Source organism: Haliotis rufescens, unplaced genomic scaffold (assembly GCF_023055435.1).
Source record: "Haliotis rufescens isolate VD_foot unplaced genomic scaffold, xgHalRufe1.0.p SCAF_3, whole genome shotgun sequence".
Lineage (NCBI taxonomy): Eukaryota > Metazoa > Mollusca > Gastropoda > Lepetellida > Haliotidae > Haliotis > Haliotis rufescens.
The window spans coordinates 13,283,846-13,305,315 of record NW_025964001.1 but is presented as its reverse complement, the minus strand read 5'-3'; the positions used below and the strand labels follow the sequence as shown (position 1 = coordinate 13,305,315).

The following is a 21,470-nucleotide window of genomic DNA, read 5'->3' as shown; positions in this document are numbered from 1 at the left end:
CTGTTTCAGGTTATTAATGTTTGAAATCAAACAAAAGGATGTTAAATGTTGTGTTTGTTGTTGTTGTTGTTGTTGTTGTTGTTGGTGGTGGTGGTGGTGGTGTTGGTGGTGGTGGTGGTTGTGTTCTGATCAACTAAAATGCTGGCATCATGATATAAATGCCTGATAAAAATGTCACATGACACATGGACGTCCAAAGTTGTTGTCCCGATCAGCTCAAACGCTGGTATGATCTTATAGATGGTTCAGTTAGATGCCATATGACTTCAGGACGCCAAAACTTGTTGTTCCGATAAGTTAAAACACTGGTATGATGTTATAGATGGTTCATACAGATGACATAAGATTTAAGGACGTCTAAATATGTTGTCCCGATCAGCTCAGACATTGGTATGATGTTATAGATGGTTCAGTCAGATACCATATGACCTTAGGACGTCCAAACTTGTTGTTCCGATCAGCTCAAACGCTGGTATGATGCTATATATGGTTCAGTTAGATGCCATATGACTTCAGGACGCCAAAACTTGTTGTTCCGATAAGCTAAAACACTGGTATGATTTTATAGATGGTTCATACAGATGCCATAAGATTTAAGGACGTCTAAATATGTTGTCCCGATCAGCTCAGACATTGGTATGATGTTATAGATGGTTCAGTCAGATACCATAAGACTTCAGGACGTCCAAACTTGTTGTTCCGATCAGCTCAAACGCTGGTATGATGTTATAGATGGTTCAGTTAGATGCCATAAGATTTAAGGACGTCTAAATATGTTGTCCCGATCAGCTCAGACACTGGCATGATGTTATAGATGGTTCATACAGATGCCATAAGATTTAAGGACGTCTAAATATGTTGTCCCGATCAGCTCAGACATTGGTATGATGTTATAGATGGTTCAGTCAGATACCGTATGACTTCAGGACGTCCAAACTTGTTGTTCCGATCAGCTCAAACGCTGGTATGATGCTATAGATGGTTCAGTTAGATGCCATATGACTTCAGGACGTCCAAACTTGTTGTTCCGATAAGTTAAAACACTGGTATGATATTATAGATGGTTTATACAGATGCCATAAGATTTAAGGACGTATGTCATAAGATTTAAGGACGTCTAAAGTTGTTGTCCCGGTCAGCTCAAACACTGGTATGATGTTATAGATGGTTCATACTTCTTGTTGTTCCGATCAGCTCAAACATTGGTATGATATCATAGATGGTTCATACAGATGACTTATGACACAATGAGGTCTAAAGTTGTTGTTCCGATCAGATCAAACGCTGACATGACGTATTTAATGTTTGATACAGATGTCAAAAACTGAAGGCCGTCTAAAGTTGTTTGCGGTGGTAGTCGTGTCATGAACACTGAAAGTCCAGTGATGAAGATGGACATTACAAATGGTTAATACTGACAAGCTGGACATTCTTGTCGTGCGCAGTACTCACGCTGTTCGTACTATTAGACTTGGAGAGTTTATTTTTTCTCAAATTTGGTACCACGCCATTCTTAAGTTCGTCCAAGCGACCAATCTCATTCTGAAAGCAAATGGAAAATAACTGAAGACAAGGGTCTGGTGTATTTTGTTTAATCTATGAGGAACAACCTATTTTCCCTGATAATTGCTAATAAACGATAAAACAAATAGGATCGAAACTGTGTGAGTATTAGTGAGGTAGTGAGTTAGCAATACCCCACGACGATCAAGGTTTAATTTCCTTTGTATATACATAAATGCAATTTTGATACGCAACGTGGAAATTGAAGTAATCATGACACAAAAGCGTATACATGAAAATCGACTGTCCACATGTCTCTATTTTAGTTCACCCGACTAAAATCTCAAAGAGATATATATACAGTAATGTATGGACAAGACATGATAAAACAGCCCGTTCGCCTTTTCGTATTCATATTTATGTTATTATTAATCACTGCTAGTCCCAGAAAACTACATATCTGAATTACAGTAAACTACGGTTACAACGAATTCAAGGGCACCACTAATTTTAGTTCGTTATAATGGTACTTCATTATAGGCATATATATAGGATATATACAGCAAATGACAGGGACCAAAAGACAGTATGTTATGTCCGTAAGTACAAGGTGTAACATCCTTCCACCTGGAAGATGAATAACATTGTCCTTAAGTATGAGAAAAGTACTTCAAGAAATATGCTTCACATCAATATTTTCATCTAAAACTGGCATTGGTATTAAGCATGTGGTCCTGCATTAACAAGAAATCTAACAACAAAACGGTAGTCGCACATAATTAACTATAAAACATTTGTGTACTAAACTATTGAATCTGTTTGCTTGTCTGGCTTGTAGGGTTTGAACTAACACGAACACACTTTTTGTCTTATACCGTCTGCGAAATTTAAAAAACCCGAAAAGAAATGAGTACTTGGTCGAAATTAAAATTTTATACAATTGAAAACATGAATTTGTTCCAAAAAAACACGTGGAATTTACTAACCTCAAATTTCAAGTCACGTCAAATCGAAGAGTTACTTCCCTTTTCTTGTTGATCTAGTTGGAGTTTTTTCATAACAGAAATTTTACAAGATAGGAAAAAAAACAAGAAAAAAATGTTTTGTGTATTTTCGTTGATAACTAAAACAAGCAAAAAATGCCCAACTTACTTCAAATCTCTTTAGTGTTTTTCTCTCCATCTTTGAGGCGTTCTGAACCAGCACGTCTGTGATGTACTTGATGACCAGAGACAGATAGGACAACCCAAGAAGGATCCAAACATACGCCGCAATCTCATACGCATCACGGGCTGGGCCTGCCGATATCTTCTTCTCGTGAATACCTGAATTGGGGAAAATATGCAATGTGAGTACATGATCATTACTTTCACACCTGGGCCCACTTGCACAAAGCGATCTTAGTGCCAAGATGATTGTAACTCCCATACTTTAACATAGGCTTACGATAGTCTTAGCGCTAAGATCGCCTTGTGCAAGTGGGCCCTGGTCTGAGTTCACATATATTTCCCCATATATCATACATATTTCAGATGCAATTTAAAGCTCAGCTGGACATGCGGAATTATACAGTATGATTGAACACAATTAACTGTGTCTTGGTATATTTTTTGATGCAAGACATTTGTAAAATAAAAAATTATTTCTGAGGGATTCTTTGATGAAGAACTTGAAATCATACGCGCATTCTGATTGGTTTGTCGCATTTTCGTACATAACATTCATCGAAAGGGGGAGTCATAATCACAATTACTCCGCGGTACGATTCCGGCTATAAGCGTGTGTTCATGAATCACTCAAATAGTGATGATACCAGGTGTTCGCGAAAAGGTGAACGTATCATGACCCACCGGTGGTAATCATGACAAACACATGCGAAGGCAAGTCAACTGTTCATCTCAACAACAAAACCGGGAACATATGGTATAAGTCAAAATAGGGAATTGCATCGGACAGCATTCTTGTCACTGATGAGTCAAATTTGAAAATGAGACCATGCCATTTCTTGGAAGCTTCACTAAGGCCACGAATGCTGTAACCCTGATCAAACAACTTTTGGCAAGAGTCGTATGAGACTCTTTGACTCCTTGTAAAATCTTCGTGGGAAGAATATGCTCGATTTCACCTCAAAATTTGTCAAATGTAAACACCTAAAGGCTGAAACTACTGAGTCCACTTGCACAAAGCGATCTTAGCGCTACAACTATTGTAAGCCTATGTAAAAGTATGGGAGTTACGATCATCTTAGCGCTAAGATCGCTTTGTGCAAGTGGGCCCTGGACTATTGCTCGACATAAATGGAAAGGCCAGGAGATTTGATGCTGATTCCTGTCAATTATAATCAATGTACACAGGCCGGAGGGAATAAGAATGGTTAATGAACATTACAAGCCTTGTTATATCAATATCGCAAAATCCTTTATGAGAATAAATCACTTTAAAAAAACTTTATTCCCAGGACATTATGCTCGAGTGCAGCAGTTACGATAACATTATAGTAACCATAACAACTAACAAACTCCACCTCATTACGATTTGTTTCGTTTTTAAATTAGAAACCGATCAACATCAACAAATGCGATTTTCGTCACGCTTTCATTCCCAAACATTAGAAATAGTTTGACAAAATAAAATAAAAATTATTCGAAGGTACATATGCATTATACACCTGTCCGCCATGTTTGTTTGATGCTAGAAATAAAGCCGCTTGCGACAGCACCACTATATGAAAATAGGGCGATAAAGGTTAAAATAAGCAGAAAAAATATCCCGCTTGCATATGTATGGTTTAATATGATTAAAACTTGACAATGAATATCAAAGCCATGCATTAACGTAGAATATTGGACAGCAACATCGAAACAGTACTCGAAAATACAAGTTCCGTTATGGAGTGCGATATCCTCATCAGTGACATCCGGCGGAGCCACGTTGTATTTTATATCTATTTTGGTAATTAAACAATACATTTACTTACGAAAGCATTTAATTCAAACCGTTGTGTGGAAGGACAGGCCCCTAAAAACCACAGGAACCCGTCATTAGTCAGGAAACAATACCCTCTATATAAAAGAGGTATATATTTACATTTACTGACCAATAACGAGTTCCTGCGCCCTAAACCCCTTGTTATTTTAGAGACGCGACAAAATGGCGTCTGAAAAACTTAGAAACCGTTATTGAGAATGGCGGAAGGTGTCTGGTATACTGCATTCTTGCCTATTCTGAGAAGTGAGGTTTATTAATTATTCGGTGCTTTATGTTAGAAATAAACGACGATATTTCTTATATAAGATATCAAAATATTGTTCAGCCGATGTAAAATTATTTATCCGTATTTAAATAATGATGACTCCCTGAAAACAATCCGACCTCGACAATGTTGGACAAGTTCATTTTATGCACAGGTATTTCCCGCATATTCCTCACGTCGCGATCGATTATCTGTATCTTTTCAACCAATACCGATTGTGATATCTCTTCCGCTTTTGGATGCAGTGGTTCGGCCGTCGCGTTCATCTGCGTTGCCCAAATACACCTATGGGGAACAACTCACTAGACACTCCCCTCACAACAATTACGTCGTCCAATATATGACGTCATCAAGTTGCAAGGGCATGTTCGAATCTCAAGAAACGACGTCGGGATAGAATAATGTCTCATCTCGAAATAAACCACGCTTCGTTCTTCATTGTTCTTTGCGATTTATCGCGTAGCTGTCTTATATAAGAAAAGAAAACGCTATATACGTATTTTCCACACGATGAACGTAGCGTAGTGGACAACATTGTTTCCTCAGAAAAAACCCATTTCCTTTAGAACCTCGACTTAAGCTTGATGAATATTGATGATCTGTTAACTAATGGTCAAATAGCCAATTACCACCAACTGCTTTACCCAAATAAACTAGAAATATAAGAGACCAGTGTTTCATATTTAGATAAATGCATGAAGATTCATAGTGGCACAGGCCCGTGAAGATCCGGGATAGAATAGGTCTTAAGCAACCCATGCTTGGCGTAAAAGGCGACTATGCTTGTCGTAAAAGGCGACTAACGGGATCGGGTGGTCAGGCTCGCTGACTTGGTTGATGAATGTCATCGATCCCAATTTCGTGGATCGATGCTCATGTTATCAATCACTGGATTATCTGGTCCAGACTCGATTATTTACAGACCGCCGTCATATAGCTGGAATATTGCTGAGTGCGGCGTTAAACAACAAACAAACAAGAAAACATAGTGACACAAAACTGTCCACAAGACTGTGTGACAAGAGGGATGACTTCAACTGTCCAGCGGTCAACTTTCCCCTTATGTTCAGCATCAGTCCTGTAGCTCCAGCATTTGGGGTCCACATTTCCAAATTTGACGCATCAGTGACAACAGTTATACAGGATGCAACTCCCAAAGTTGACTCGCACCATATGCTATGTGAGTGAGTGAGTGAGTATGGTTTTACGCCGCTTTTAGCAATATTCCAGCAATATCACGGCGGGGGACACCAGAAATGGGCATCACACATTGTACCCATGTCGGGAATCGAACCCGGGTCGAGCGAACGCTTTAACCACTAGGCTCCCCCACCGCCCCATATGCTACGTTCCAGTGTTTTCCAGGTGAACAATTGACCTGCCTTTCCACGTGTTATGTTTGTGTGATGGTTGCCGCCGGTTGGGCATGAAACGCTCATTTTTTCGCGAACACCTGGTATCATCACTTTTTTAAAGTGATTCATAAACACATGCTAGTAATATAGTCGAAATCGTACAGTAGACTCTGTTCTTTGCACAGCTTTCATATGATTATGGAAAGGGTTTCGCACTTTTATTTTTTTAATATTTTATTTACATATACTTCTAAATGGTGTGCTGACCGCCTCCGTGGTCTAATGGATAAAGCTTCTGCCCGGAGAGCGATAGGTCGGTGGTTCGATCCCTGGCCGCGTCAAACCGTTGTTACCCTGCCTGGCGCTCGGCATAAGGTTGGTTGGTTGGTTTGTTGTTTAACGCCGCACTCAGCAATATTCCAGCTATATGACGGCGGTCTGTAAATAATCGAGTCTGGACCAGACAATCATGTGATTAACATCATGAGCATCGATCCACGCAATTTTGGATCGATGACATGCATCAATCAAGTCAGCGAGCCTGACCACCCGATCCCGTTAGTCGCCTTTTACGACAAGCAAAGTCACCTTTTACGGCAAGCATGGGTTGCTGAAGACCTATTCTACCCCGGAATCTTCACGGGTCCTCGGCATAAGGGGATGGACTGGTCGGCTCGGTGTCGGTATACGGTGTCAGTGGACTAGCATTATAGAGCCACAAACGCACGCAGGCACGAACGCACACACACACACACACACACACACACACACACACACACACGTGAATAAAACCCCATGGAAAACGTCGAACCCAGCGGTATTTGTGAAGTCGAGGTCTGTAAAATCCATGCTGTTATTTCAACCCTAGGCCAATATAAGCCGGATATTTGGTGTAATCCTGTCTATAACCTGAATGGCATACCGTGAAACCATAGCCTATAATATCCATGACATCCAACACGTGGACTCTGTCAGCTCAAGGTCAGTGAAGTCATGTGAGAATGAAAGAATATGGATTGTACGTATTTGAGCAACAGTCAAGCAATATCACTGTGGGGCTTCACATATTGTACCCGTGTGTGCAATCAAACCCAGGCGTGACGACCGAACGCTTTAACCACTAGGCTACCCCAGTGGTGTCGGTTACGTCTGGAATACTGTAAGGGACATTCTCGTGTTTTGGGCATATTTAACTCGTTTCCAAAGGTCGAGATCGCGAGAATGTCCCTTACAGTATTCCATTGTTACGTCTGGGAATAAGAATGTTTTATCGTGAGAGCGTGAATATGGTTTTACGCCGCATTAAGAAATATTCCAGCAATATCACGGCGGCTGACATCAAGAATGTGTAACTCTGTAGGTCACCTAACTATAATTAGATTTTATGGGTCCACACCATTTATCATAACAGAATGGTCATACAGTAAACTACGGTTATAACGAACTCAAAGGGACCACTAAGTTTAGTTCGTTATAACCGTAGTTCGTTATAAGCATATATACAGCATAACGACAGCAAATAGTCGGGACAAAAGGGAGGTTCGTTATATCCGTCAGTTCGTTATAAGCGTGTTCGTTATAAACGTAGTTTACTGTACAATACACGGGATACCGAGAATAAATACATGCTGAAGTACAGAATAAAGGAAGGACCAGTGGCCCAAAATAACTTTACGTTCATGAAAAATTAGATGATAATTTAATATCACTTACAAGTAGCACATGTACCGTACCGTAATGGGTAGTATTCAGCATGAGTAATAGCATTTACAAAAACCACCAAAAGTCGCTCAAGAAATCAATATAATACACCAAACCATGATTTTTAAATGCTTTTATCATAATTTCATTAAGAGCGGGCATCAACAATTAGTTAAGTGCGGCGGCTCACTTACTGCATGAATAATGCACGGTAGTAGTGATGATACTCTAGTCAACTTGGATATGTGTTTTTTCGTTCTATTCAACAGCTTAAAATATAAAGTTCATTGGGATTTACGGTACAACATCATCCTGCATAATGCGCCGCCGATCTAAAGCCATCATCCGATTACAGGCGGTTGTGTGTTAATATATATTACACTAAATGTGAGGAAAGTGTGAGAGTAACGATAAATTTGCATCAGGTTTGACACACTAAACATGTCCACTGTAATTCTTGTCTAAATTTGACGCGTCAGTGACAAGAATGGTGTCGGATGTTATTCCATAGTTTGACGTATACCACATGTTCCCGTTTTTTCAAGGGAACAATTCACTTCCCCCTCCATGTGTTTGTGACAGGTGCCGCTCGTGGGGCAGGATACGCTCACCTTTTCGCGAACACCTGGTATCATAACTATTTGATAGTGATCCAGAAACACATGCACATGGCATGGTCGGAATCGTACAATGGTCTCGATTTTGGCAGATATTTCTTTTGATTATTGAAATGGATTTGTCTGTTTTATTTACATGTTGTGTCTGCAGTAGAGCGATTATCGGTTGTTTTTACAGGATTTTTATATTATTTGTCACATTTGTATCCGGCAGCATTTCATACAGGTGAGATAAAGGGATTCACATTATATATCAAAGATGTTGTTCCATATGTTCTCAAACGTAAATATAAGCAACAAAACATTTCAATAATCATTAGTAAAGCAAATCAAGTGTTCACTGAAACATTGTACAAGTCAAAACAGGGAATTGCATCAGACATCGTGTTTGTCATTGACCTCCTCCACAACGCTTTTGGAAGCTATACTTTAGCCTTGATTGTTGTAAGAGTCGTATGGCGTTCTTTGAAATCTTCGAAGAAAGAGCTTTCTTGAGTTACCTCAAAAGCTGTGAATAGACACCAAAGGCTAAAGCTATTGGAATATTGTTCGACATAAAAGGAAAGTTGAAGTAATCCCTCGTGTCATTCAGTCTTTTGAAAAGTACTGTGTCATTTTTAATACAAATTCCTTTGAGTTAATATGGCTTTACGCCGCTTTTAGCAATAATCCAGCAATATCACGGCGGGGTCACCAGAAACGGGCTTCACACATTGGACCCATGTCGGGAATCGAACCCGGGACTTGGTGTGACGAGCGAAAGCTTTAACCACTAGGTTACCCGACCACCCCTAAATTCCTTTGAGAGAAGACGCCATGCTGGCAAACGTCAGGAAGAGGAGGGCGATGTATAAGTGGGGCGCACGGGATACATTTGTTTAATATCATTCATTAATGAGGGTGCCAACCCTCTTTCGGTACGCCGGGACCCGTGAAGATTCCGGGGTAGAATAGGCCTTCAGCAACCCATGCTTGCCGTAAAAGGTGACTATGCTTGTCGTAAAAGGCGACTAACGGGATCGGGTGGTCAGGCTCGCTGACTTGGTTGATGCATGTCATCGATCTCAATTGCATGGATCGATGCTCATGATGTCAATCACTGGATTGTCTGGTCCAGACTCGATTATTTACAGACCGCCGTCATATAGCTGGAATATTGCTGAGTGCGGCGTTAAACAACAAACCAACCAACCAACCAAATCGGTACGCCGGGTGCCGAGCCCTGTTAATTGGTATTCCGGGTGCCACAGTGCAGTACTCTAGTTGCCATAAAATGTGTATCTGGTACGTGGATGCCAATATTTCATTGTATAGATGTGTCCAAAGGCATAGGTTTTGCCCTCGGATGTTTGAAGCTTTGTGGGCCGACGGAAGACGAAACTCAGGGTTTTTATGTTTTAGAAGACAACAGCGATGTTAATTGTTGATGAGGAACAATGGTCGAAAGGTATATGATAGTAATCACGTGACACACCGGGACCGAGTGGTCATTGTTCCGGTGCGCAGACCCGTTCTGCCATTTACACACAGCAGGAAGTCGGACGGCGATTCTTCATCGTCGACGTAGTCGTTGGTGACTAGCCGTACAATCCGGCCGCTTCTGTCGGTGTTCAGGGACGTCTCCCTGATTGACCAGTCAGTCAGGTTTTGTATATGGGGGTCAAGGTGAGTGACCGACGTCATGTAGCTACGTAAGTTCGGCGACGTAAGGAGGTGTTAACTGACATTTACAGATAGCGCCGGAGGTTAAGGGTCCTGCCCGAAGGGGGCTTATGAATAGAGGTGACACCCCGAATGTTTGCTGTATACATTACACAGACAAAGGAGATAGAATTTCAGTACACTTTGGAAACATATAGAAACGATTAGGTAGTTTAGATCAATGAAGTTATTTTTAAAAAAAAGAAATGTATTGAAATTGTTTGCACTATAACGAATGTATTTTTTGTCTTTTATTTCTTTCAAACACTGACAAATCAATGAAATATTTAGCCCTGAGCTTATGGGCATGCATGTTTATGCATTCTATCTGAAGATTCCAGTTTAATTTACTTGTACCAGCAGTGTACACTGACATGACTAGAGAGTTCTTAAATTGGATGCCAATGTAACAGGGCGTGGAGTCGTCCCACAGAGGGTTAACCTCTTTGGTCATGTGGACAAGGCGTCCGACCTCGGATCAGAAGGTCCGTGGTTCGAATCCCATCACGGGACTCGGAAATTTTATGGCCGGTACACCAACAAAAATTAAATGGAATGCCGCATGCCTAGCGGGTTGGGGTTGGCACCCTCACTGAGGCCTATATCAGGTCATGGCATTTTGATCAATACAGCCACTGACAGTAACGGACATGGTACAACTGACACCAGCTTCTTCTTGCATGACACATAAAGATCTATGTGAAAAATAAGAGCTTCACAAGACTGAGTCGCCGCACTCTGTGACTCGTCAGATCTGGATGTAGCCATTGTTTAACACGACAACAACGTTGTCCACACCCTCGCCCACTGGGACGTGATCAAAGACCAGGTTATTTGAGCATCAATAAGTGATGACTGTATTTGTCGACCAGATGCTTGGGGCAGTCCTCACATAGAATCAAGATCAAACCCACCTGCAGGTGTGTGTCTTGTGGCGTGAACTGTACATAGAGACAATGGTATGTGTTGTGGTGTTTAAGAGTGGAAATTGACTCTGAATTAATTATCTTTAACTAAACTGGTAAACAGAGTGTAAAGCTTGTGTCTATCTCATGTTTAACAATCAACCGGGTCAGGGACATTTGGGGAAGATAAGAATTCATTCGTGACCAACTTGTGTTATTCCGGGACAAGCCGAATAGCGACTCCTGCCTCTCTCGTGGCCATTTTTGCGACCGGGTTCCGTCTTAGCGCAAACGGGCATACCCAACACAATTGTCAACTCGTTGCGTAATGGTTCACATATATTTCCCCATATATTATATGTATTTTAGATGCAATTTAAAGCACATCGGAACATGCGAAATTATACAGTATGATAGAACACATTTAACTGTGTCTTGGGTATATTTTTAGATGATATATGTAAAATCAAAAATTATTTCTGAGGGATTCTTTGACGAAGAACTTGAAATCATATGCGCATTTTGATTGGTTTGTCGTATTTTCGCACATAACATTCATCGATAGGGGGACGAGTCTTCTTGCAGGTTACGGAAAGGGTAGAGTGGTGACGAATGGATAAGAATTGTGTTCTACATTGATGTCCTGTTGTTTTTCAAAGACGTAGCGGTGACTACAGTAGACTCAAGAACATAGTTAATTGCATGGGGTATTTCACCATACGCATTTCAAAAACAAATCTAGCAATTTCACTGTCATGTTTAAAATGAAATGCTAGTATAACCAACACTGAATGATAGGATGGGGGTGGGACATAATATTTTCGTTCACGCGGGTACGAAGACTCACTGATCGATAATTAAGATTTGTATTGCAATAAAACGGGTCTTACTGCGCTAAGTGCATCAAATCACGCCAGCACCTTCATTAAAAACATGAAAAGACTTGGAAAATATCTGTTGACGGTACACATGCTTTGTAATCGACCGAAATCACGGCAGTTTACGAACCGGATGTTGATTTCGTTACGCGATATTTGATTGGACTATGCATAGACTCGTTAATCCAGCCAATTTCGGCATGGGTGGAAACTGGACTACCTCCCTAACTCCTTCTGAACGCTCCAACTTACCGATAATATAGTCTCCAAATCCTATAGTACTGAGCGTGGTGAAACAGAAGTAGAGCGCTTCCATGATGTCCCATCCCTCCACGATATGAAACACAAAGGAAGGCAGTCCGAACATGAGCGCTAGCCCCAGCACGATGATGAGGACCATGTTGAGGACCTTGTTGACCACAGGCTTCTGTGAGCACAGCTTCAGCTGGTTCACCTTGTTGGACAGGCCCGCTAGTTGTTGACCAAGTCCACTCAGCATCAGCATTGTGACCGGGATCCCGACGATGGCGTAAAACACACACACGATCTTCCCAATGATGGTACTGGGAGACATGTTGCCGAAACCTAGTGAGCGAATAACACCTTTATTAGCTGATCTGGCTTGGTGTAGGAGCGACATGCATTTTACGAGGTGGATGGTTTTGTACTCCACGAGACATGTATATGCGAAACTTCAGCTTGTAAAATCCCCTACGTTAGTGGCACATCGAATTATGTTTGTTGTTTACCGCCGCACTCAGCAATTTTCAAGCTATATGACGGCGGTTTATGAATAATTGCGTCTCAACCAGACAATCCAGTGATTGATATCATGAACATCGATCAACGTAATGGGATACGATGGCATGCTTCAACCAAGTCAGCGAGCCTGACCACTCGATCCCGTTAGTCGCCTGTTATGACAAGCACAGTCGCCTTTTACGGCAAGCATGGGTTGCTGAAGGTCTAATCTAACCCGGATCTTCACGGGTATCGAATTCATCACGGAGATATATTTAAGTAGCATCTAGAAGCTGTTGTGTCAATGACGACAGAATTGACTCATGGAGTTCAATGTCTTCAACGTCTTCACTTCTGAAAGTTTTGAATACTAAGTGATGATGAGAGAGTTTATACCGTAAAGAGGCCATCGGCCTATTATACAAGTTACAGAGAGGTAAGTTACAGTTCCAGTTCCATGGAATCATGATATCAATATATCAATGTGTTCAATATTTGTATAATATATCAGTATGTTTATGTTTAGTTACTTGTTTTATATCAAAAGTAATAAATACGTTTCTTGTGTGCTAGGTATATGAATTTGATTAAACCTGTTAATAAAGAATCAGAAGTCCTTAAATCCACCAATTCTTCCTTGTCATTACGAAGTTCACAAGTTGTGAGGCTGGGATTTTAATAAATAAATATATTGTCCCTGAAAACTCTTGAAAAGAGTAATTATGCTTCAGACCTTTGAAAAAAAGAAGAAACTGCCTGCCACAAAAATTGTATTGTTGCAAGGTGTTTCTTAAAAAAAATCAGGCTATAGTATAGTAATCCCGCCCACCCCGACCCCCGACCCCCGACTCCCGACTGGTCTTGTATACACACCTATTGTCGTTACTACAGAAACAGCAAAGCCGAAAGCTCCCCCGAAGTCCCATCTGTCGAGGTTTGTTCGGTTTTCAACGGCGTAAGACACAAGCTCCTTGTCCTGGCTCGCGTGTTTGAGCAGCTCGTGCAGCACGTCTCGTGACACGCACGAGTTATTGCCTGAAATATACACAGAGTTCGTTTTATGACAACATTATTGATTAGAAGAACGACGACTAAAACATTTCTTCAGATTACCCAAAATTCAATATAAGTTGTCCACAGGTCTCGTGTTGGGCCTGGACTGATGTAGCCCTTCGGGTCGGGGAACCTAAACTAACATTGAGGGTACGTCAACCATGCCGCTCGAGGGACGGTGAACAACGAATATATCTGCGTGCTTGCTTTGGTCCGATTCGGTAAGAAGGTAAGGATACCACAGTTAGGCATTAATCCACTTCCTTCATTTTACCCATTCATCGAAAAAACACACTACAGAAACAAACTTGGAGTTATCCCCCCTAGATTTGTTTCATTCGGAAAATTGCGTAAATATTCGCGAAATGGCGCCTTACATCATTCATTCGAGATACAAAACTGCGGTTGGTATGTTGCAAATATAATGCCAACAGTTCGGCATTTCGAGCGGGGAACTAAGGAATGTGGGTTACATGTCAGAGGTGAGGTGAGGTGAAATTGGGTTTAACGTCGCGTCCAAGATTATTGCACTTATATAGCGACGTGCATGCACGTGTGTGTGTGGCTGCTTGTACTAATCCGGACTGATGCCTATTTATAGTGCTACCCCACTGAGATACCATGCCGCAGTTTAACATGAATACCCCACTCAGACACAGTACACTGACTCCGAGCCGACCAGTCCTTGTTTTAGCCCCTTAATGCCGAGAGCCAGACAGGGTAACAACAAGTACCATCTTTTTAACGTATTTTGGTATTACGCGGCCGGGGATCGAACCCCGGACCTTCTGCTCTCCGGGCGGACGCTCTACCACTAGACCACGGTGGCGGTCCTAACATGTCAGAGGGGCGCAAACGGGCATAGTGACATAAATAGTCAACATATGCCACATCCGCAGTTTACGTGTTAACAGTTACTTGTTGTTCACTATGATGAAACAATTGCGACTATCACATGTTTAAATACAAGCCTTAACTAAAAACAAAAAACATATTAAGGAGGGATGCTTTTTGGTTGGTTTGTCGAGTTCTGGACTCGACACTCCAATGGCTGAAAGCATTGACAAACATGCACAATGGCTGGATACCAAGACACAACAATGATTTTGTTTTGTTTGGTTTGTTTGTTGTTTAACGCCGCACTCAGCAATATTCCAGCTATATGACGGCGGTCTGTAAATAATCCAGTCTGGACCAGACAATCCAGTGATTGACATCATGAGCATCGATCCACGCCATTGGGTCCGATGACATGCATCAACCAAGTCAGCGAGCCTGACCACCTGATCCCGTTAGTCGCCTTTTACGACAAGCATAGTCGCCTTTTACGGCAAGCATGGGTTGCTGCAGCTGAAGACCTATTCTACCCCGGATCTTCACTGGTCCAACAATGACGTCAATACAAAGGTTCTATTTTTATATTTTAATATTATTTATTACTAATTTCACGATCGTCTCTAAAAACCGTGAGTCAGCCTGAAGGTATTTCCGGCATAAAGTGCTCTTGCTCTCGGTGAGATATCGATTATATATATTTTTAGATAAATACAGTATTCATCATCAAATACATCCTTTAAGTTCATTAAAGTCTCGAGAAGTTTTTGTTTTTCGTTTCCTTGTTTGTTTAGTCCCGGACACAGTTATATGACGGTGGCCTGAAAATAATCGAGTCTGATCCAGATAAACATAAGATTGATATTATGAACAACATCCAATGCCATCGGGGTACGATCACATGCAATCAACCAAGTCACCAAGCCTGAGCACCCAATTCATTAAGTCGCCTCTTGGGACGAGCATAGCTTGCTGGGGACCAGGATCCGCCGACTGGATACAGTGTCCCAGGTTCTGTCCTATATGTTGTAAAATGTTTGTTTCCATTGGCGTTTTCAAAATTAGCTTCTAGCTAATGGGTACCCGGTAGAATTAATTTAATGTTATGGAGCTATGCATACCACTCCGAATGCCGTTAATACACGTGATAGAGGTAATAATTGTGTACGTACAAGGTCTTTTTAACTCACAATACATTATTGAAGTCCGAGTGAGTTGGGTTTAACGCCGCTTTTAACAGTATTCCAGTTATATCGTGGCGTGTCAGCTTAATGTTGGAGGAAAGCCCGAAGTGATGTAGGTCTTAGACGTTTACCACTTCGGTGAAACACACGAGCACGGGTATGGTGCTAGCCAACATAGAAACAGAATCGGGGTGAACCGGGATTCGAACCGACAATCATAGGTTTCTGGCGTGCCCAAGGGACGTAACTCTGCACAGCGAATTGCGGCGCCTTAGAAGACTGGGCCACCCGTGCCCCCTTCAAGTCCAAGGTACAAAGTGTTTTGTAGAATGTCGATACAGAATGTCCCTGCCATGCTGCTTATATATGTACACGTAAGGAGGAAACATATGAAGCATAACTGGCTTATGCTATTTATTACTCATTCTCAGTCCAGAAACATTAATTTGAAAACACAAATCTCAACTCGTATTTCATTTCTGTAGGGCGGTTTACTTGTCTCCAGCCGAGATGGGATGTTACCTATTGTTACATGACGTCATTACATTGCAGAGTGACCTCATTAAGTTCGTTTGGTTCAAATTTGGTCATTTTTAACATACCAATTACCAGTTACCCTCTCCATAACACCTCACTGGAGTAAGATGAAGCGGCGCATCACATAGATACAATGCTTTCCAAACATTGTAAACCTCTACAGTAGGTGAGGCGAAATTGGGTTTAACGTCGCGTCCAAGATTATTGCACTTATATAGCGACGTGCATGCACGTGTATGTGTGTGGCAGCTTGTACTAGTTCGGACTGATGCCGATTTTTAGTGCTAGCTCACTGAGATACCATGCCGCAGTTTAACATGAATACCCCACTCATACACAGTATACTGACTCCGAGCCGACCAGTCCTTGTTTTAGCCCCTTAATTCCGAGCGCCAGACAGGGTAACAACAAGTACCACCTTTAAACGTCTTTTGGTATGACGCGGCCGGGGATCGAACCCTTGACCTTCCGCTCTCCGGGCGGACGCTCTACCACAAGACCACGGAGGCGGTACAACCTCTACAGTATATTTATCTGGCAAATATGTAGACTTGTCATAGTTTGTTTTCATATCTAAAAAGGTAAGTTCAGTAAAAAGGTGGGTAAATCAGTGGATGGGGATTGGGTATCTGGTCATCGATACACCTGGAGCCTAAGATAAACGTTTGGACCAAATTGACTTGTTTTGATTTGGCATTCCGAGCAGAAATTCCGATTAAATGATAAAGAAACAGATCAGAAAGATGGGGGAGCACACTTGGTGCCATTAGGGATGACTACTTCTTGCATAAAAGTCTCATCCCATCTCATTTTACAGAGATTTTCTTAAACATTTCAAAAGGTTTTATGGTAGACATGGGGAGGACATTTCGAAGTTTGACGCATCAGTGACAAAAATGATGTCGGATGCAATTCCCTAGTTTGACTTGTACCATATGTTCCCATATTCTTTTCGGGTGAACAATTGACTTAACTTTGCATGTGTTTGTGACGGGTGCCACCGGTGGGGCAGGATACACTCACCTTTTCTCGAACACCTGGTATCAGTACTATTTGGTAGTGATTCATAAACACATGCTCATGATATAGTCGGAATTGTACAATCGACTCTGCTTTATGCAGAGATTTCTGTTGGATTTGGAAAGGGTTTTGTCATTTTATTTACTCAATGAAGAAGTCACATTTCACATATTGTTTTCTCATTATACTTCAGATGACATTTGCTATAATTTTGGCATCTGAAGATATATATGTTACTATATGGTCATAAGGTATAGTTACAAATGCCCAATGGACCAAGCAGAGGAGTTATTTCCTGAAGTTTGTCGTTAGGGATAGTGGTGTACAAAGTTTAAAAATCAAAAGTTTTGACAGAATGGAACTTGGCTCTTTTCTCAGATTGCAAACATTTAACAAATCCATGAGTGTTTGAGAATCCACGTAAATTTAGTAATTGTACTTGTCACAAATACTTTCTGTGAATATCAAGACGGTACTTTCTTTATTCATCGATATAAATCTCCCAATCATTCTGTCTCTACACATCATAAACTATCTGTCGTCTATAAAATGGTAACATTTCACTCAATACAATTTCGAAAATATAACCGACTTTCAACATTAGTAAGAGAATGAGTGTTATATTTCGCCACTTTAAGCAACATTCTAGTCACGGCGGGGAACACCACGAGTGGGTTCAACACCTTGTTATTGCATGTAAACAGGATGTAGTTCCTTGGGGTTTTAGGATTTAACACGTCGTGTACCGTATCATGTCATAATTATGGGTATTGTACCAAAATAATGCCACTATAATAATTAGTTCATGATGAAGGTGATGGTAGAGCGTCCGCCCGGAGAGCGGAAGGTCCGGGGGTTCGATCCCCAGCCGCGTCATACCAAAAGACGTTAAAAGATGGTACTTGTTGTTACCTTGTCTGGCGCTCGGCATTAAGGGGCTAAAACAAGGACTGGTCGGCTCGGAGTCAGTATACTGTGTATGAGTGGGGTATTCAAGTTAAACTGAGGCATGGTATCTCAGTGTGCTAGCACTATAAATCGGCATCAGTCCGGACTACTACAAGCGGCCACACACATACACGTGCATGCACGTCGCTATATAAGTGCAGTAATCTTGGACGCGACGTTAAACCCCATTTCACCTAACCTCACCTCATGATGAAGGTAGACAAATACATTGCAGAGGGCGAGGAATAACTAGGACACATTTTTGGGCTCACTTTGTATGTCACATTGTTAAGTTACGAAATTTTGAAATGTATTGAAAATTATCGAACATGTTCCTACAACTAAGAACTTTCGTTTTTCCGACACCGGTATGATCAACTATAAAAGTACAATAAAACTAAGTAAAGCTTCCAAAACGTTTTAAGGTAAACACATCGGAGGACATTTCCAAATTGGCATCACTGACAAAAATGATGTTCGATGCAATTCCCTAATTTGACTTGTACCATGTGTTTGTGACGGTATTATCCCTTTTTGATAATGGTTCATAAACACATGTTATGATATAGTCGGAATCGTACAATGGAGATTTCTTATGATTATGGAAATGGTTTTGGCACTTTTATTTACACAAAGTGTGGCTAACATGATTGCATCTTCCCGAGGCAAGAGAGTTAACTGTCTTTAAACGTCCAGTTTCCACCCTTGCCGAACTAGGCTGGAATTCCTGGGCTCGCTACGAGTTAAGTCCCTTCTATGCCTCTCCTGTGGAGCAAACAGATTCCACCTCTTGTATCACTTGCGTCAGCTTCAAACAAAATGGTGGCCCCCAGTCAAGACGGTCTGATCGACAATCAAGATCTATATTCAGCCTGGTTCCCTGGGTATGCTGCGCTGGCGCTACACTGACCCAGGCAATGACTGCACAATGGCCGCCTCCACTAGACGAACAAACATTGCGGACACGCCATGCATTTACTACAGAAAAACTCTAGAACGGGTGGTTACAATTTTTTCTTAGCATTTTCATGACCGAGAAAGGCCGACGTTCCAAACGTCACGAGACTATCTAACTTTAAGGTACTCTGTGACCTATGAGGATGTTTATAATATGTTTATACTATCGATTTTTACTGAACCAAAGGAGCTGCGGGTTAACCAAGTTTCAAGCGTTCGCTCGTCGTGCGCAATGCCCCGATGTGACGACCACCTTGATATTGCTGGAACATTGCTAAAAGCGGCGTAAAGCCATACTCATTCATTACATCTTCTAAGAAAATCTGCTTTTGACCGACTTTCTCTTCAGAATACCTTTGATGGCAGTTTGTGAAATCGCCCTCGTTGACCCATTTTAGATGACTTTGTTTTTAAATACGCTTTCATTTGGTTTGGTTACAAGTCCAAAACATCAACACATCATAAGAATTAGTACTAACCGTTTTGCTACCATTTTATTTTATTCATATCATGTGGGCCAAAGAGGGCCATTACCATACATTACTACTTGTGCCAGAAATCAGTTCATTATAACACTGTTATTGTCAAGAGAGTAATGTCTGTGTTAAAGAACGTGGCGTCGTTTTAACCGCGTTCGTTTCTTCTGTACTTAAACGCATTCCTCATAAATTCATATCAATCTATATTCATACGAGCCCGTCCCATGGTAACCAGGCACAAGGGGTATATCGACTCGAATAATGCACCTTAATAGAAATGCAACGAAGGTGCACTAAGTGATCTCGACCGCTAATGAATAAGTCTTGAATAATTACCGATACTAAAAGTCAATATATCATAAAACTAGTCATATTCAAATTATGTCTAACACGCACCCTATGCAATGCTTTAAATCATAAACACTCCTGCGATATCGCCTATAAGGCGATTAGGCGTAGTGCCAAATGATGGATGAATAATTATTATATATGGTAGTTCGACAGCACAGTTTATATACAGCACATGGATTCATTCTGATTTTCACACTAGGGACACACCTGAAGTTTGTGTTACTATAGGGTCTATTAGAAACCCTTAAGGATAAATCGACACAGCTGTCTCCTCGGACAACTCTCCACTTCCGGCGCGCATAGTCGAAACGAAACGTGACAAATGATGAATCAGTGACGGTTATTTTTCAATAACAACCACTTTATTCTCGACTATTCAGGGTTCCTTCATTAAATTGCCCGTATTGACTTAATATATAATATCACCTCAATACGGGTCATCTATTGAAGGGACCCCAAAAAGTCGATGTAATGAATAAAGTGGTTGGTATTGTTTATACATATTGTTATATCGTATATGCTCACATGTTTGCAAAAGATTGGATTAATGTACCAAAATAACAGTATTATGACACCCTGACTTCGATATTTGCTGGCAATAAACCAATATTCCCTATACCAACATCAATCACTGGAAAAAGAAAACGGCTAGAATATTGAAATACCAATGCCAACCTAAAATTACAAAATATCATTTCTTTGTCACTTAAAATAATATTAAGAAAAGTCTGATCGTCGTGATCATGAAAGGTACACAATCATAAACCACTGAAGTTTAGTTTTCTTAATTGATCACGTCGCTATATAAGTGCAATAATCTTGGACGCGACGTTAAACCCAATTTCACCTCACCTCATCACCTTAATTGATCAAATTCATTGTAAAATGTAAATATTTTTCATCGTCATGGTGACATTCACGCTGCTAAATGTGTTATGAGTTTATTGTGGTAAAGAATGTAGTCCTACATTTTGTGAGATACACTAACACAGTCAGAGAAAGGTATTGTATATAGCTTTTAGGCGTCCCACCATGTAAATTTGTTCATGATTCTTCACAAAAACAGTAAATGTTGACAACCTATACCTTGTGGGTCTCTCTTCCGACAGGACCGCCTCAGTGGTTTAGTGGTAGAGCGTCCGGGGTTCGAATCCCGGCCGCGTCATACCAAGACGGTATAAAGATGGTACTTGTTGTTACCCCGTCTGGCGCTCGGTTTTAAGGGGCCAAAACAAGAACTGGTCAGCACGATAAATCGGCATTCGTCCGGACTAGTACAAGCAGCCACACATAGACACACACGCGTGCATGGACGTCGCTATATAAGTGCAATAATCTTGGACGCGACGTTAAACCCAATTTCACCTCACCTCTCTTCTGACATTCCACTCTGACACATCTTGATAAAAAAGTACTACTATTCAAATCGTCGAGAAACCTTACTCACTCACTT

The 21,470-nt window shown here is 41.1% G+C and overlaps 1 protein-coding gene across 2 annotated transcripts in view; it reads right to left on the bottom strand.

Moving 5' to 3' along the window:
- Positions 1–1,129: 1,129 nt before the first annotated feature.
- LOC124134820 (potassium channel subfamily K member 10-like) overlaps positions 1,130–21,470 on the bottom strand; it is a 42,492-nt gene continuing 22,151 nt past the window's right edge. For both annotated transcript variants that reach the window (XM_046499866.2, XM_048403775.1), the window contains 4 exons: positions 13,528–13,689; positions 12,166–12,498; positions 2,656–2,828; positions 1,130–1,542 (listed from right to left, as the gene is read on the bottom strand). In XM_046499866.2, coding sequence (XP_046355822.1) covers positions 1,399–1,542; positions 2,656–2,828; positions 12,166–12,498; positions 13,528–13,689 — 812 coding nt within the window. In that variant the 3' untranslated portion in view covers positions 1,130–1,398. The remainder of the gene's footprint in view (positions 1,543–2,655; positions 2,829–12,165; positions 12,499–13,527; positions 13,690–21,470) is intronic.